This window comes from Adelges cooleyi, unplaced genomic scaffold, assembly GCF_023614345.1.
Source record: "Adelges cooleyi isolate 19-005CV unplaced genomic scaffold, UGA_ACOO_1.1 ACOO_flye_CR_arks_rails_tigmint_CR_PRNA_651, whole genome shotgun sequence".
Taxonomy (NCBI): Eukaryota; Metazoa; Arthropoda; class Insecta; order Hemiptera; family Adelgidae; genus Adelges; species Adelges cooleyi.
In genome coordinates, this window is record NW_026096352.1 from 6,979,829 (window position 1) to 6,999,006 (window position 19,178).

Consider the following 19,178-nt stretch of genomic DNA (forward strand, 5'->3'; position numbering starts at 1 on the left):
CTTTTTTGGTAACGCTTTTTTCGGTTATTTGCCAGGGTTATGTGCCAGAGCTAAGACATGAAAATGTCAAAAAAGTAAAGACATTTTAGTACTGATGGAAATATATTATATAAGATATTAGTGGATTAAAAGAAAATTATTAATTTTGAGCCTTTAAGCGTTATGACACTGAAATGGTATTATTTTTACAATGGTGTGGTTTTATTTAATTGTGTATTTGCCCCCTTCCTTAACTAATTTATGCCAGGAGGGTTGAACACTTTTTCTTTCACTTTTTCATGCGCAATTTAAGGACTCATTACTTAAGTTCTAAAAATAAGACTAAAGATAGATCTAGAGCAATGTTATAATACGTATAGTTTGCTTAAAACTTTTTTTTTTCATTAAGAAAAAAATAATAAAAATAATAATTTTACCATATTACATTACCATGATGTTATGTGTGAATGAATCAATAGTAAACAGGTATCAGAAACATATTTTCCTTAAATTGTTGATTATGATGTAGGGATAACAACAGCAACAACCTATTTTAGATAAACGTATCCATCCCATCCAAATAAAAAAATCAAATTTCATGCACATTTTTGCCTTTACATTGTTTTTATCGGTATTGATATTTTTACCATTTGCGGATTGGCACCAAAAAGTGTATTTAAAAATGATATTATAACAAAATCCTGAAAACCCGTGAGTTCTTAGATCCCAATGTGCTATAATCTCACTATGCTTGTTTATTTTATTTATTAGTTTTGTTTGTACTGTTCTAATTTATAATGTGTATGATAATTGATATATTGTAATGTTTTTTCACACCATTTCATTGTTATCTAGGCCATGTAATATAGGCAAACATTTAACATGAATATAAAATGTTTGTCAATTGATATTTTAGCTTAAGTTAAATTATTATTAATTTCAGTACACGGTGACCAAGTGAAAACACGCAATTTCCACAATACAATTTGAACAATATATGTTGAATGTTGATGGTAATATTATTATGTATTTTTGACATAAAGTTCACTATAATAGCATTAAGTAACGTAAATAATAGCTTTATAAATAGTATAACACAATAAATATATTTACTTAAAATGATAAATATTAAAATTATAGTTTTTACAAAATAATAATTATTCATACGTAAATAGCGCAGGTACACTGAGGTAAACAATCGGTTTGTATGAGATTATAATTAGAGATGCATGTTCCTTAAGTTTTTATAGTAAATTTACCGGTAAGGAAAATTTACCTTTTTTAAACATAATTTTACTAAGAAAGGTTGTCTCGCGAGGTCATTACATAAAAGCTATCCTCTTATTTTCAAGCCTTGAAAATATGCAATAGTAATAAATAGATAATTAATTTTTTATAGATTTGAATATTGTACAAAAATATGTGAGTAAGAAATAATGAAAGGATAGATTGTTCAAACCCAATAAATTTGGGTTATTGATCATTGATTGAGTGGATTTTTTTTTTAAACATCGTTTTAGTAAAACTTTTACAAATATGCTTAAATTGGATAAATATCTACAAATTGAAAAACGGAAAAATGCCTACGATTTGTTTATTATGTTAACATACTGCATAGACTTGTCATATTTTGATATTTACGATATTTTGAGGAATGAACACTCTAAATATTTATAATATTATTTATGAAATCCATAAAATATTTAACAAACTTAACAAAAAAGAATTTCAACGTGCAGACATTAAAACGGTTAAACGGTTAATCATGAATATTTGTGTTCGTAATTAAAAATAGAAATATTCAAGAAAAAAATGTATTTAGCTCATGGTTAAAAATGATAAACATCAAATTAATTTTGAACTTTAATTAAAATATAAAATACCAACACTGGTAATAAGGAAATTAAATTTAACGACTTATGAGATAAATGTCAATAAATAGGTCACCGGTAATTTACCCAAAAAAATTTCTAAAAATTTGCATCTCTACCTATAATCTGCTTATATGATTTTTGGAAATATACACGCATATATAGAGCGGCAAAATTACTATTTTTTCGGTCAGATGTCTGGCAAATGATCGAAATGCTTCTGTGTCAATTTCAATGGCCTGGTCAGGTCAGGACTTTGATTGTTGCTCGGGATTTGTGGAAATAGCGTTGACGCTATGTTAACGTAGTGTGCGTTCTGTGAAAAAAAAACATGATGTTGTTCTGTAAGGTAATTATTCTAAATAATAATTGAAAGCTGTTTTTAATGAGTTTATTAGCTTTGTAGTTTTGTTCACACAATTTTAATAAGTGTACTGTGATGCTAATGACAATGCTTTAAGTTTGTGAATGAACTGATTGAAAAATTACGCATACAACAATTTGATAACCGAAACGATAGATACGCTAAAATGAAGATCAGGAAAGAAGACAATATTCTAGCATTTTTATTAACATTAGTAATTTATTTGATAATAATATAGGGTGTCTCAAAAAGAACGCCGGATTTAAATCTGCTATAAATTAAATTGATTTCTCTTAAAAAAACATATCAAATATATCATTCTCTCCAGGAGAAGTTTAGATTTAACAGTGAAAAACAATATCGGGCATATGACCCCCCCTACTAGCCCTGCAAGCGATTATTCTTTCCATAAAATGTACCATCACTCGATGCAAAGCGCATTATTTTCACCGATGAAGCTCATTTCCATTTAAACGGGCTCGTAAACAAGCAGAATTGTCGAATATGGGAATCTGAGAACCCAAGAGTGATCCAAGAAAAAAAATGCATCCTCAAAGAGTTAGGTTTGGTGTGGAATTTGGAGTGGGGGTTTGATCGGTCCGTACTTTTTCGAAAACGAAGAAGGAAATACTGTTACAGTGAATGGGGTTCGTTACCGTTCTATGCTTAGTAATTTTCTTTGGCCTCTGATTTGGCCTTTGATTTTTTCTTATGGGGATACACTAAGTCACGAGTTTACCAGAACAAAGTCCGAAATGTCTTGGAACTTAGGTAAAAAATTCGTCATGTCCTCAACGAACTTGATGGAGCAATGTGTGATGGTAAATTTTATGGTAAGAATAATCGCCTGTAGGGCTAACAACTAGTATATGCCCGATATTGTTTTTCACTGTTAAATCTAAACTTCTCCTGAAGAGAATGATATATTTGTTATGTTTTTTTAAGAGAAATCAATTTAATTTATAGCAGATTTAAATCCGGCGTTCTTTTTGAGACACCCTATAGAACATGAGTTAATTCTAAATGAAGAGTTCTCGTGTATAACAAATATCATATGAATTTCAATGAAAAACGAACTTAGGGCGTACAAAAATGTTGCGTTCTGAAAATATTTCTTAATCAATACTTTATAATTTAAAACGAGATAATGATTGTGTTTAGTTTATTATCTTGAAGGTTAGTCAGAATTAAAGTACTTTTATTGGTTCTATTTCAATTAAGAAATCTGTTGATGATATTTTTGGGAACCCAAAACCTATTGGAAATTTTAGTACAGCATTGGAATACGTTAAATACAATAAAAAGATAAGAATCATCGAGAAGAGCTTATTTAATACAATGGGCATTTTTTTTGGCGTCGATAAGAGTATTGTCATTACAACTTGGATACACCTAAAGATAAAATGGGTCTAGAAACATTTATATACGAATATATATCATTTCAAAGCTTTGAGTCACCTTTAAATATTATTTAGATTAAGTTCAAATGTTGACGTTTTCTTACTTTAACCCAAAATTTAAGATTGTTCGAATAAACAACAATTTTTTTTGGGGGGGGATCTAATATACTATATATATATAGTAGATATAATAGTAAATACCTTAGATTTTTCTCTGAACGTTTTGAGTTTTTCGAATTCGTACAAGTCACTTTCAGGGTATTTAAACGAGAAACCGTCAAAAAACGGATGCCGAAGCAGTTGATCACATGTCCATCTTCTCAATGGATCTTTTTCTAGGCACATCTAAAAAATAATAAAAATAAAAATAAAAAGTTATGTATTTATAAACATTAGTTAAAAATAATAATGTATTAACCCATTTATGGAGATTCTATAAAACTAAAACTTAAATACATGGGCATAAACTTAGAGTAAAGGTGTGAGAGAAGAGGGTTCCAAGATATTTTATATAAGTACAAAATGTCGCTTGGTCCTTTAACATAATAATTAAAATTACCAATGCATAACTACCAATAAAAGTTGTTAATTGTAGTCTGCCTTTTTTTTATCAGTTTTTATAATGAAAAATCCTACTGAAAATTCGTAAATCAATTATAAATAGATATGTTATTATTATTACCTTCGATTTATTCATCGTAGATAACGTTTAGAAAAATGTATTTGAGCACATTTATTTACATTACTTTTTAAACGGTTATCCACATACCAATTTGAAAAACGAACAGATTCCTTCAGTTATAACTTACAATTGTCTAATGCATTAACCGCCATATAAATTTTTAAGTCATCTTCATATAGTGAGAACCGGAATACACTATTTAAGTTTTTTAAAAAAATTTTTATTCGTATTTGTTAATAACTAATAAGAATAGCAATAAATAAAAACACAGGCATTATTGCTAGATAATACCGCGCAGGATAATTACCCAAAACTTAGATAAATACGTTTTTACCGTGTTAATTTCTTATAAATGATAACATCTTTCATGATTGGGATAAGACTCGTGTAAATGCTAAAGATAGGAAAATTTCGTTGTCTTGCAATCATGCCTGTTTATTTAGTCATACATAAGTAATAACAATAACAAAGGGGATAGGTTGATCTAAAATTTTGACTTGCTGAGTCTCCTACCCGTTAAAAAGGAACCTGACCACTATAATAATGGGCCACCAACACCAATAGTACTGAGTAGTAGTGTAAAATTATGGATATCGTATTCTATTTCTGTTGTCTCACAAGATTCGACTCTTTGGACAATGTACAAACTATTCATATCCGCTTCATAGTATACTATAATATGTTATTATTAAGCTAACCTGAAGATAGCCTAAGTTGAAACCACCATTTAGTTTTTATATATCATAAAATATTCATGGTGAAAGGTTTTACTCAAAGTTAATAAAATATTAATAATCATTAATCGTTTTAAAGGCCGATAATCAAAAATAACTATTACTCGTACCAAATATATTTTGATACAGATTTGCTCATCATTGCCTATCCAGAATATTTACCTTTAGGAAATCAAGCAGGTGTGGAATGGACAATGCTTCTTTAGGCAATTTCTTTTCAAGCGGTTCAACCGCTTCCGGATGTGGAAGGCTTATGCCTCGGAAGAACTCGTTCATTTTGAAAATATGCATGTGCCTGGCTATCAAATCGCCTACAGTAACAGTCGAAAATAAGTCGGTTAGCAAGCGATTGAGAAATCACACACACACAAACTTTGTTCTATTGAATAATTTAAATAAAAATAATAATTATTTATAGTACGCGAATTTAGCCGTTTTACTGTTGAAATTGGAAGTGGTCATTATGTGTCGTACATTCAAGAGATGTGTTGTATATTATTCTGCTGTCACATATTTTCCCTATATTAAGTCCTCTCTTTACTTGAATGCACATTAGCCATTTTTAACAATAAGACGGCTTGTCTGTGTATTATAATATCATTGTTGGAGCTAATTGATGTTAATGGACTTGTTTGTTATTTTACCTAGTGTAGAACGTATCAAATAAAGCTGGTCAACGTCAGATTTCCCTGGCCAGAGAGCTTCTCCCCTCACGAGCTCTGCTGATACACAACCTTAAAAAGTAAATTATAAAACTGTTATTTAAGTACAATATTGTTGTTTATATACCTAATAATAAAAAGTATGGTATTAAAAAATGATGTCGGGTACCACGGGTAGCCCATTGGGGAGGGGGTGGGGCAAAATGCGGCACTTGCTTTGACCTAAAAAAATAATAGTTCAATAAATATTACCATTACCATAAAAAAAATGTTTATGTGTTTTTGTTTGTTGAATTAGCATTAAACCTCCATTTAGCTTATTTTTTTGTATTCTATCCCCTCCAAACATTTTACTTATGGGCGCCCATGTGGTGTACTTATGTACATAATACATATTTTAATTATTGTTAAGCTTGAAATAACTGTTTTTCATTTTATTATTATATTTTTTAATGTTTAATTCTACACACTATCGCCACTCAACTAATAAACTACAATATTGTCAATTTGTTATACTTTTGTATATATTATGTACTATAAGAAACGCTGTGATGCTCACCAATCGCCCAAACGTCCACCGATGGGCCATATAGTGTATCGCCAACAAGGAGTTCCGGTGATCTATACCATCTGGTGGCCACATAATCAGTATAATTTTCTCCTGGACCTAAATACAAATACAATATTAAAAATATATTTATTTCAATTTTAAGCACTAGCCGTATAGTTTAAATGGATAAAATATTTATTTATTTACTGTAAGTTTTAAAGTTCAAATGAAGGAGTAACAAATTTATTTATGCTTTGGGATATAAAACCTGACCCCAATTATGTAGGTACACTGGAAAAAAATGAAATTAACTATTATGAGAATGTAGTTTAGGTTACAGGTAGTATATATCAGACGATCCCCGATAACGTAAGACACTCATTTTCTCAGAAAATATTATAATTTAGTAGTTTTTGTTTTTGAAAACATTTTTAATTATTTTATTCTTCAGTGCTATACATTTTTAAAATTATTTATCTTTTTTTAGTATTTTTCAGAACGCAATTAGCTTTTGAAATTAAAATAAACAAATAAATTTAATTAACTTTTTAAAATAAGAATATTTGTCTGAAAACTTTGTCTGGATAACCAGTTTTGAATAATTACTTTTAAAGTTATTAAAGTTTAAAGGTTAGGACAGTAGAAGGGTAAAGCGTAGAAGGTATTATTTATATCTGCGCCCATTTCTTTAAAAATTGTAATTATTTTTCATGAAAATTAGTGTCTAACGTTACGTAATGGATTTCCCTTTATTACATCAGAGTGCTAACTAAATTTAACCATTAAAAATAATTTTACTGTAACATTATTTATTGTTAAGTTACTGTTATAAGATGTTTATCAATGTATACGTAGGTATATATTAATAGATGTATATTTTTAGGAAGCCTAAAGACTATGAAACATTTGTTGAAAAAAGGTGTTTGTTTGAAATTTATATAAAAAAATTCTATTAATTTGAAACGTCATGAAAATAAAACTATTTCACGTGCGTTCATAAAAATCGTTAAATTGACCAGGAGAATTCAATATTTCTCATGTCAAAACTAAAAATTAATCAGAAAAAAATATAAACGGAAATAAATGTGTTGAGGTAATATACCGAAAGCATCTCAGTTCAATTATATTCTGAAGCAGTCATATGGATTCGTGGAAATATCAAAGTTCGAAATAATAAGTAGAAGAACGCAATAAATGAATTAAAATGTCCGATCCAAACACAGCATTGTAAGTGCTTATCTTTCTTTCCTATCGCAGTCGCCCAGATTTTCTCCTACTACTGATATTATTATGTAAGTCAATAATTATTTATTTAACAATAAATAACTATTAAATTAAATCTACAATTTTTCAAACAATTTGATGTAATCGAAACTTATAAAATTTTTATCGAGTTAGTAATTATAATAATAATAGTTAATATTATTTAGTGAAAAATCGAAATCATGTTACAATGCGCATTTTATTAACAAAAACAAATGTATCAGACAAATTAATTCTCACAGCTATGTTTTTCTTAGTATTCTGAAATACTTTTGCTTAATTTTAATAATTATAATTAAAAGATAAATATGCCTCTAAAGGGTGATTGGTTAATTATAGCCCAGTCAATCTTAGAAGTTATTAGACTTTTACAATTTTTTTTTATTGAACTTTCATATTATTTATACTATTAGTTGGGCCAAATTTGATATATATTTCAAGAATAACTTAAAAATTTTAAAAGGCAACCCCGATTTATATTTTGGTGAAAGTATGTATATATTTTTTAAAGTAACCTAGGCGTGAAAACTGGCTAAAGAGGTTAAGAAGTAAATATTACTACACAAATGTACTACTAAGGGCAACGCAGGAAATAAATTTATCATCTTGAAACTAGATATTCACTATTACATTAATGTAACACATATTTTCTCTCTGTAGACTGTAGTTATAAACAATCAACTATGACAACAGTTGTGTTTAAAAGTACCTAACCATCATAAACGTACCAGGTAAATTCATTGATAGTAAATATTAATTATGAAGTCTATAACAAGTTGGGATTTTCTTTTATAGCTATTTATTTAGTAGATGGATGATTAATATATTATTAGTATTAATTTGTATACTATATTAATGGTATGGGGAATTGGTGTGTCGTAAAATTCTTGTGTATATTATTCTCTATAGTTATTGGTTAATTTTACACTATTGGTTTGTACACATTTTCCTGATTATAGCAAATTTGACCCAACTAATAACTATAAAAGTATAATAAAAATGAATTTAAAAATTCAAATATTTTCTAAGATACTGACTGGGTCATAGTTAACCAACCAGTGTATATACCTCACTATACTATTATTGACTAATTTGACGTTATTACTGAAATTAAAAATAATAGTAAAGCTCACAAACGGAATTATTTTTCGGAACTTGTTTATTGTTTTTTCCCTAAATAATTTTTTCAGGAAAATCTTTCGCATCGCATATGACGGAAGCGTTGTTCACTTACTCATTAATCTGGCGAATCCGAAATCGCACAATTTCACCACGCCTTGGGCTGTAAGCAATATGTTTTCCGGTTTGATGTCTCTGTGTATACAGTTATGACGGTGGCAATAGGCGACGGCTTGCAATGTCTGCCAAACTATTTGCTTGGTAAACGCTTCAGAACAACCGTACGGATGCCTTTCCAGTTCGTGGAGCACCGTATGCTCGCAGAACTCAAACACCAGGTGCAGTTTTCGTTTCCGTCGGAATACTTCAAGCAAATTTACCAAATTCGGATGCTTCAACGTCTGAGGACAAACACGAGAATAATTAAATCTATTTTTACTAGTCGGGTCAACCTAATCGGCCAATCCAACTAAATAAATTGTTTATGATTATTAATTTTATAGAAGTTTTTGGGAACTTTTGTGCAACTTTGTGGGCACCTTTTTAGCTGTTTAGAATATTACATTGTCGATTGTTATAATAAAAAGCATTCTGTTCGGTACGCTAGTTTGTTAATTTTACCTTAAGCGATAGAATAGTCACTGCTGTTTGTTTGGTCAGGCTCTCAAAAGTTTCCTTTGCAATGTTATAGGCAAAATCGAGTAAAAGGCGCCAGCGTAGTATAATTACATACACAAAGCGCCGCGTTTTATGTATATCGATTTTTTAGAAATTTAATTTTAAAATCTTAAAACTTTCAATTAGAACATTGAGAGAAGATACCTAGGAGTTTATTACTTTCAAATCCTTTAACTTTTGTGTAGGTATATTTGTATGCATTTAACATCGTTTTAGTTTTAGCCACTGTCATCAGGCTATAGTGTTTAAGCAGTAGAAACTGTGTTATCAATATTTTAACTTCTACATCTTGAATATATTTATGATATCTAAATTGTATATTGTTAAAGTTCAGCTAAAATTAATCAAATGGCTGGATTTATTTTTTTTTTTTTTTGGGGGGGGGGGGTGTTTTTAATGTGCCAAGAGAAGTAAGTCCGTAATTTACACCTAAAACGAGAAGTATCAGTAATGACGTTGGAGTATATGTATTACTAGATTACTATTAGTGGATTCTAATAAAAGTATTTTATTCAATATTGTACTCGCCTTAAGCATTCGAATTTCCCGCAGAGCAATCTTTCTGATGAGCGGGTCGTCTTCGGATTCGACAAATTTTTTTATTGCCACCACTTGTCCATTTTCACGGTTTCGACACTTGAATACCATACCATAGCTCCCTTCTCCCAATTTTCCCAGACGCTCGTAGCGTTCCATTAATCTTAACTTAAAGCTGGATCCATGTCTAAACAGTAAATATACATTGGCATTTTAAACAAACAATAATGTGTTGTCTGTCGGATAAAACATTTTTTTTAAATAATGCAACTGGACTCGACCAAATCTAGTTTTATAGTTTAATCGATTAGAAGCAATTCTCATCTATAATTATTATAATAGTTTCAGATAATACTAAAAATATCTGAAACCTTAACGGTTAATAATAGACATTAATCGTTTGAGTAGTGTGATTAGTCAACATAACCAGTTTTGAACAATTATTCGTATGGGAAATTCGTACATAATATTTATTTTTACGCGCATTAATTAATCACTCTTTCTCAGCCGCTCATTCTTAAAAATACTGATAACTCCAAAAGTATATTTGCTGAAATCTGTTTATATAATATGTGTGTAACAATAAATAGATATATATATATTTTAATGATTAAATATATATATTTAAGAATTAGTTATTACTTATGATTTGTATATTTTAAACATCAAATTTACCATGACAAACTTTTAATTTCTGTCAGTTTTACTACTTTTGTGGCTTTATCGGTTTACTCCTTACCAAATTATCATACCACGCCTGAAGATGTTTACACATGCATAATATATTACAATCGATGGTAAAGAAGTAATACAGATATAGGACCGCGAAGAAGTCAGGCAAAGCAAATTTATTTTAGTATAACGAGTAACGTTCATAAATGTTACTATGAACAATTTACCGTCACTTTCACAGTTACTATCATGAATTTATTTATGTCCAAAATAAATTTGGTTCTTGTTGCAATAAATATGATCATTTTGTTTAATAATGTAATTAATAATAAATATTATTCTTTATGGCTTAATAAAGCTTACGCGGAACATAAATGACACGACTAAAAAACGTAAATTTTATGGTACAGCCCTTAATAAAACTTTGCTTTTAGTATACTTCATGTTGATAAATGTTTTTTTTAGCTTTACCGAACTACACTTGTGCGTTATTATATTGTGTATTTTGCTCAAGATGAATTTCCTCCTCCCCTCTTCCATTCTATTTCACGACGGCAACATTTGAACAGCATAAAAAGGGACGAACACAAAGGATGCATGTATACAGCAGCTGCAGCAAATCCCTACCAATATAAATAATGTTTAGTGAACAACGTAGAAGCAAATTAATTTAGGCGTTTCTCCATAATAACGTTTCTGGTTTAAGGGGAAGAGAAAAAGCTATTTATTAAGGGTAAAATATAGGACATTTGACATACATTTATCTAGGAGTCATTAAGGGTAAATATATTAATTTATGTTTTTCAAGTAACTTTACTCTTAAGTTAGCTTTCTCAGATTTATGGTGAAGGTTGTTACAAAATAATTTTTGTAGAAATCACTTTCTGTCGTATATCATTTTTTTGCGGAAAACTTAGTTTTTTTTTGGAAGCTAAAGGCTGTCTTTGATTTTATCCAAACGACTAAAATTTTGTTTCTTAGCTTTAAATTACACAAGAATTGTAAATATCATATTTCTACATTGTGATTTGATTTCATAGTTCATACGCTTATTAAACTTTAAAGCATCTAATCAGTGGCTATTTACATTAAATACCTAGTCAAGTTAAAATTCAATGGTAGAAGGCGTAGATAAAGTCATCCCATCGATTTTTTTAAATTATACATACTCATTTTAATGTTTGCCATAACAGTTTATAGTTTTAAAACTAACTCTTACATTGCTTGACCTATTTCCTCTTACCATTTTTATTAATTCACGTTAAGCATCCAGTTATTATATATTTTAATCAATAATTATGCTGCAATGTAGGGGATTTATCAGTGCCGCAACTACCGCCGGTGCAGGCGGTGCATCGCACCGCCAGACAAGCCTCCGGGTTATGTTTAAGGGGCCTCATATTTATGAAGACATAACAATTTAAGTCTAAACATTCATTTCTTAAAACAAGGTTTAAACAATTTTTAGTATTCGATTGTGTATTTTTAATGATGACACTTGAATATCTACATTGGCCATTGGATTTAAAATTGATAAATTTTATTTTGTTTCTGTAGTTATCGATATTATGATTATATGACCACTCGATAGCCAAACGTGTGTCGTATAAATAAAGGCTATAAATATTTATATAAAAATTAAATGGAGACCAAACACAGATAACCACCTTATTTAAGAAAAAAAACTATTCCATTTATTTCCATGTATTATCTAATAACAGGAGTGATAAGTTTCCAAAACTATATATAGATTTATTGTATTATAATACTATCTACGCGCCCGCACCCAGCCGCTGCACATCTATTGGACTAAAAAAAAAATTGAATCATTTGAGTTTATTTTATTACTAACAATCTGGGAAAATATATTAAGGAACTTCCATTTAGTATCTAAAAAATTACAGAGCCCAAATACAAATCTTCATGATGCATGTACATTTTTAAAGGAGGCTTCTTCTTCTATTATAAGTTTAAGGGATCATTATAAAGAGCTAGTTGCTTCTGCAAGTGAGCAATGTAATAAGTGGAATATACCAATCCAAAAAACTATTCGTCGCCGTGTGTATTCAAAAAAGATTTTTGGTGATGTTGCCGGTGATAGAAGATTCGATAGTTCTGAAGACAATCTTCGTGTGATGGTTTTTTTACCAGTTATAGATACAGCAATTTTACAACTTCAAGAAAGATTCAAAGGATTATTATTTAAAGGATTATTTGAGGTTACTAAAAGATTTGAATTTCTGGTACCGCATAATATATTATCATTTAGTGAAGAAGATATCACAAAAGCATCTTAGGACTTTCAAATATTTTACAAACATGATTTAAGTAGTGATATAACAAGGCAAATTCTATCCCTTAAATCTATATTAAAGGATTCATTAAAAAATTTACATTGTATTAAACACCTTTTACAATGTATTTTAGAAAATGATATGGCCTCTATGTACAATGATATTTTTAGTGCATGTATCATATTTATAACATTGCCAGTTACTGTAGCCAATGCAGAAAGATCGTTTTCAAAATTAAAAATCATAAAAAACTACTTAAGAAATTCAATGTCTCAAGATCGCCTGATAAACATAAGTATTTTAAATATTGAACGAGGAAGAACAAAAGAATTGGATATAAACAAAATAATTCAAATATTTGCTACTAAAAAAGCAAGAAAACAAAATTTTCTTAAATAAACCAAAATTGAATTATAATTATTGTTACATACATTTTTTTTTTTGACATGTTATAACTTATACACATATTTAAATCATCATATGTTTCAAGATTTTTTTGTTTTTGTAATAAACTGATTTATACACGTATGTAACAAGTATAAAGGTAATTAAAAAAAAAAGTATTCAAGCGTTTAAGTTGAAGCTACCTGCCAATTATAGTTCAGCTCTTATTAAGATTAAGTAAGTATTAAATAGGGTTTAACTTTAGTTTTATAATTGGGGACCCTACAAAACTTTGGGTGAGCATTATAGTAAATAGGGGCCTCTAAAATCAGCCTGCACCGGGGCCTCTATAATGGTAGTTGCGGCACTGGGATTTATTAAGAATAAGACACTCATTTTTTCTTAACGTTTTTTTTAATAATTAAGTTTAAAGTTATTCAAGTTTAAAAATTAAAGCGGGAGGTGATTATTGATAAGCAATGCGTGCACATAAAAATAATACTACTCTTTACCCTTCCTCCGCCCTAAATTTTAAACTTTAGTAACATCAAAAATAATAATTATTAAATAATTCTTTATTTAATAAGTGGAAAAAATATATAGGTTACCAGTTAAGTTTCATAAATAGAGTTCTGGAATTTATCGATAAGAAAAAATTTCAATATTGTGTAATATTGTAAAAAAAGCAAATTAAAATGAGTGTCTAACATTAAATGGATCGCATTTACAATTGTTTAAAATGTAGCAGAAATTGTATGTTACTACACAGATTTATAAAACCGTATTAACATCAAATACTACTAGACTACACAAATAATATAGTAAGATAATTAATTTTTCACTCTTGGCGAGTTGAACTAATACAACTAGAGCAGTTTGTAAATAATATTATCATAATAATTTTTTGTTCGAAAAAAGGCATAATTAATTTTAATTTTAATTTTTTTATATTTGTGTACGTAAGTGTGGCTATATATACGCTTGAAACATAATATATTAATATAATCCACCTGGTGTACTTTTATCTCTAATATGCAACATATAAGCTTGGTGCACGTTCATAAGTATAAGCTGAAAATCAGCGTAATTTTCCAAAGTAAAATATGTGCTACTTACACATACAGATAGGTGGAATATAATTAAGTGTATTACCTTCGTGGAAGTAGAGGTAAATTATTACCATACAGCCACAGACTTTTGTCGGTTAAGCATTCACCCATATAAGTGTACAGGAATGACTGTACGATGTTGTGTAATGTCGTTGGTGACGGTGGCGATAACAACAAAAAAATAATAATAACAAAACTCCTTCACGACACAATAGCGTAAATCAATACTATCGATTGTCGGTCGTCGTGGTTTTTGTTTTTACTAAACATATTACAGTAATTTTATGTTGTATAAATTATGCACTAGAAACGTGTGTAATTATTTTCTACTACCGAACAAAAAGCACACATATTATTATTATACCAACAGCATTTACAAACGGTACCTACACGTAACTTAATAATGTATACTTGCATATAGATGTTGTATAAAATATAAGTGTATTAGTAGTTAGTACTATGAAATACTCTGTGTAACGTTTAACGAGAAAACTGATTTTTTTATTTCTATTGTTTTTTATTTTTTTAATATACATTATACATAATTATTAATATACGGGGAAAAGATTTTATTGACTTTAGTCTTTACCTCATTGCCCCTTTGATATAATATGACAAACGATAATGGAAGAATAAAAAAAAATAATTTAATACTATCCATAGAAAAAAGCATGTAGTATGTATGCAATTGGCTGTCAAATGCGATAAAAACAGTGCCCCTTTCTAAAAACCATAAGTATAATAACCGATAACCCAATTTTCATTTTTCATAACAGTGTTATTAGCAAAATTAAAAATTATGTTATGACTTCCTTTCATTGATCTCATTAAAGGAAGTCCACATTTCATTATTTTTAACATACACCGCACACATATATTTAAATATACAATTGGAGGGCTGCGGGGAAAAACGACCATAGTCAATATACCCAAAGTTTTCAGTATTGCAGTTTAAAGTTTCCAGAACTCAAAAGACTCGGAGATTTAGTATAAGATAACGCACATAAAATATTATTGATCTTTAACTATCTTTATTGATAAGTTTATTTACAAAATAATCAAATTTAATAATCTAAATTTTAGAAAAAAATCGAATAAAAAAAATGGCGAGTGATTATGATTGTTTTTCCTATCAGCCCTTCAATTATTTATATATATATAATTGAAGGGCTGATGGGAAAAACGATCATAATCACTCACCATTTTTTTATATATATATTATTAATATAAATATTAGGGTGGTCCTTAAAAAGTAGAGTTTCGAATTTTTTAGAACCTCACGTGAAAACTTCAGTAGAGACCAATATCCATTTTGTACGGAACAAATAAATAATACCTACAAAAAATATTGATTTCTAAATATATAAAAAAAATCCTTAATAAATAAATTCTATTTTTAATAACGTAAATAATAAAATAAAATTATATTATGTTTAATACAGTTATCGTTTTTATATCACCTTAGATTTATAAATATTTTCTATAGAATTTTAGATAAATGTATACTTTTTTTTTCTAACACTTATTCTTTTCAGCTTTAACCAAATGCACTACCCTAAATACATAAGTAGAACAACAATAAATGTAAAAATGCTATTGTAGGACAGCTGTACCTATATATATATACATACACTATGTTGTATGTACCTATATATATATACATACACTATGTAGTATGTGCCATTACAATAGTGCATAAACCTGAAAAATATAACAATAGCAGCTGGAAAATGTATGGTATTAGAAAAACAACTTGGCATAGGTATTACTCGTATTTATTTAAATTTCTCAAGGGTTTGCGTATGATGTTTTACAGATGTTTTTTTTATAGATGACGTAAGTGTAAGAGGCGGATAGACTGAAAGTATATTTTCCATATACGTTTACATAATTAATCTACTCAGTGCAGTTTAATCTACATGTATAAATGTACATGTTTAATTAGTTTTTAACTAAAAATAAATATATTCACCTTTGTAACGAAAAGTAAAAAAGTAATATTTACTTTGATGGTTGTATAATATAAAAAAAGTATAATATTTTTATAGTTAATTAAAATACTTTATTAATTATTGTACAGCAATTTATAATTCGGCAGTAAACATTGGTTGTCACTTGTCATAAGGAAACGTTTACATAATTTTATAACTTAATGGCCTAATCTGAATACAAATCAGCGTTTGGTTTATCATAAACAATTATAGCATACTGGCTAATGACCTCAGAAGTCGAGGCCCTTATTATAGTAATAAAAAAAAAACAATTATAGCATAATATATACCTAGTTTAGTGTGACTATTGTTATAACACACTCAAATCATGCATTGTTTATTCATTTATCACAACAATATAAGTACCATCCAACATGGACACAACTTGGCAAATATGAATGTATAAAATACTATTTATGTAGGCTTGTTTTAAAAACTAAACAAATCCGTGTAAGCGTAGGAAGTTTGGCCATTTCGAGCTTGGCCACAGCACTTAGTATGACCCCATATATTGCGGTTTTTATTAGTTGTTTGGAGTTTTTGGAATCCGAGCCTCTATAACTTGAACCCAAAATGTACAATCACAATACCCTTGACTACGCCTGTATTATACTTTATGTATACATACGTATCTACGGTCTACCATCTACACGAATGCAATAAAATTCAAAATGTGCTGTTCTACTATAGTGATATGATTTCTATTAGCTATAGCTGTTTTAAGAATAATAAAAGTACCTAATGTAACGTTACAAGCCTGTTATGTTTTCATTAAACACTTTTGTTGATTTATGTTGGTGCAGTGAATCAAGTAGTGTTATTTTATTTGTGATACAGAAATAACAAACAAAAAAGACGAGTATCCATATAATACTTACGATAGGTTTTTTTAATGATCAACGCAACACTAAACTTGTACTCAATCTAGGCATGTACTTTATCCATACATAATCTCCATAATAAGGTGTATTGTAATAATAATAATAAGTCTATTTTGAATTGGATTGGTAAAAGCGGCTACAACTCATGTCGATATTATACATCTTAAGAACAATACATATTTTAGAGATATTAGCAGTATGATTGTGAATTTTCTGAACCGTTTAAATGGCTGATTGTGCGGACTACAGTAATGTCAGTTCATATATTGGTTTTCATCAATCAATTTAGTGATTATTGACAATTGCGGATGGTCATTTTTTGAATCTACTAATCATTATATGGATGTATATTCATAAAAAGACGGGAAACCCACTTCGACGTTTATTGATTTTTTTCAGTATCAGTAATAAACATATAATAGGTTAGTAAGAAAACCGTTGCATGTTTTTTCGGCTGTCCTTTTGATGCTCTTGGTTCTAGATTAATCAATTGTTCTAAATATATCTAATTTTATCCAATGTATTTAAATGTATTTCCCGACAGACAAAACAAATATTATAGTTTTAAGGTACTTAAGGTCTGAAAATTAGACTGAAGATAGATGTAGAGTGTGACTATAACATCTGCAATTTTCTTGAAAATCTGTTGTTAAACTTTTTTTTATAGGAAATACCTCAAAAAAAACTTTACTTAAAAATACTTACACCGAAGTAAATTTCCAGGCAGCTAGGTACTAGTGAATGAATCAACGGGTATTTGAATTTATTACAAACTATAAAGTTTGTAGCAATAATAATGAGAATAATAATGGAAATTATATTTCTTTTTTCTCCAAATAAAGGCAACAGCTATTATCTTCTGCTCACTATGTGTGTTATTGACGGGGAATGGGGATAGGATAAAAAAAAATACTTATTACGCTTCAAGAATAAACATTTAATCATGGATACGTTTTTTGGGCTTAGAAAACGTTTTTCTTAAGGTGGCGAGGAGAGGGGAATTGGAGATAAGAGGCGAGGAGAATAGAAGAGAAGATGGATGGGGAACGGTAACGTGAAATTAATGACGCAAAAAAAACTTTGTTTATCCAGTCCAAAACATATCCATATTAAGAAATATAAAAAATGATTTCACTTTGCACCGGCTTCGTATTGTGTTGTTTAAGATGGTAAGTTGTCTGTCGTTGAATAATGCTGATACCTACTAAATCATAAATAATAACACATAGGTATTATTTATTATAATGCGGAATAGAATTTTGCACACGACCCGAACACAACTGTAAATTCGCTTTTTTAGGTCTAAAGCATCCCTTTATTGAAATCGGCACAATACTTCTCATATGAAAATCATGGAGTTTGAGAGAAAACTGTAGTAGATTAAGAATAAAACTAAGAAACAAAATTTTCACATAATATAGACAACAACATTGACTGTGTTCTACCATCGCCCTTTTTATAATATTCAACCAGTTAATAAATAATAAATTAATTTAAAAAAGGACTTATTTTACTTATTTTAAAAATGATATAGCGTTGGCTGTATTAGGTATATCGAAAAAATACGGATGATGGAACACAGATAATTTTGTCATAAATTGTATGTATGAATTAGTTTCCTTAACTATATAATAAAACCAGAGAAAAATTAATTCGTGTAAGACTCGAATTTTAGGATAATTAATTTTAAAGATGTTGTGATAGTCCGAAAAATAATTTAACTACTAAATAAGAGTCCTAACTACTGAACTTATATTTACACATCACAGTTTAACCTTTAAGTTAAGATTTTGTAAAAAATTGCCTACACTTTAGTCCTTAAAAATAAGCAGTGTGGCGTCCTCTTAAAGTATTCGGTTTTATATTTTATCCATAAATCTTAATATTATAGGTAAACAAAATACAAATTTTAATCAAATAATAGTCAAAAATATATAATTGTATTGAACAATTAACACCTACTGACCGTTAAATAATTATCATGCATAATAATTAATTATTATTATAC

The 19,178-nt window shown here is 28.8% G+C and overlaps 1 protein-coding gene across 2 annotated transcripts; it reads right to left on the minus strand.

Moving 5' to 3' along the window:
• Nucleotides 1–1,883: 1,883 nt before the first annotated feature.
• LOC126844417 (cyclin-dependent kinase-like 4) lies at nt 1,884–14,450 on the minus strand. Of its 2 annotated transcripts, none has more exons than XM_050582601.1 (8): nt 14,342–14,450; nt 9,831–10,026; nt 8,740–9,025; nt 6,252–6,359; nt 5,675–5,764; nt 5,193–5,341; nt 3,816–3,959; nt 1,884–2,166 (listed from the first exon to the last, which is right to left on the minus strand). In XM_050582601.1, the coding sequence occupies exons 1-8, from the start codon at nt 14,407–14,409 to the stop codon at nt 2,041–2,043; spliced, it is 1,167 nt and encodes a 388-aa protein (XP_050438558.1). In that variant the 5' UTR covers nt 14,410–14,450; the 3' UTR covers nt 1,884–2,040. The 2 variants fall into 2 exon arrangements, with proteins under 2 accessions (XP_050438558.1, XP_050438559.1); XM_050582602.1 differs by having other exon boundaries at nt 14,306–14,399.
• Nucleotides 14,451–19,178: the final 4,728 nt, after the last annotated feature.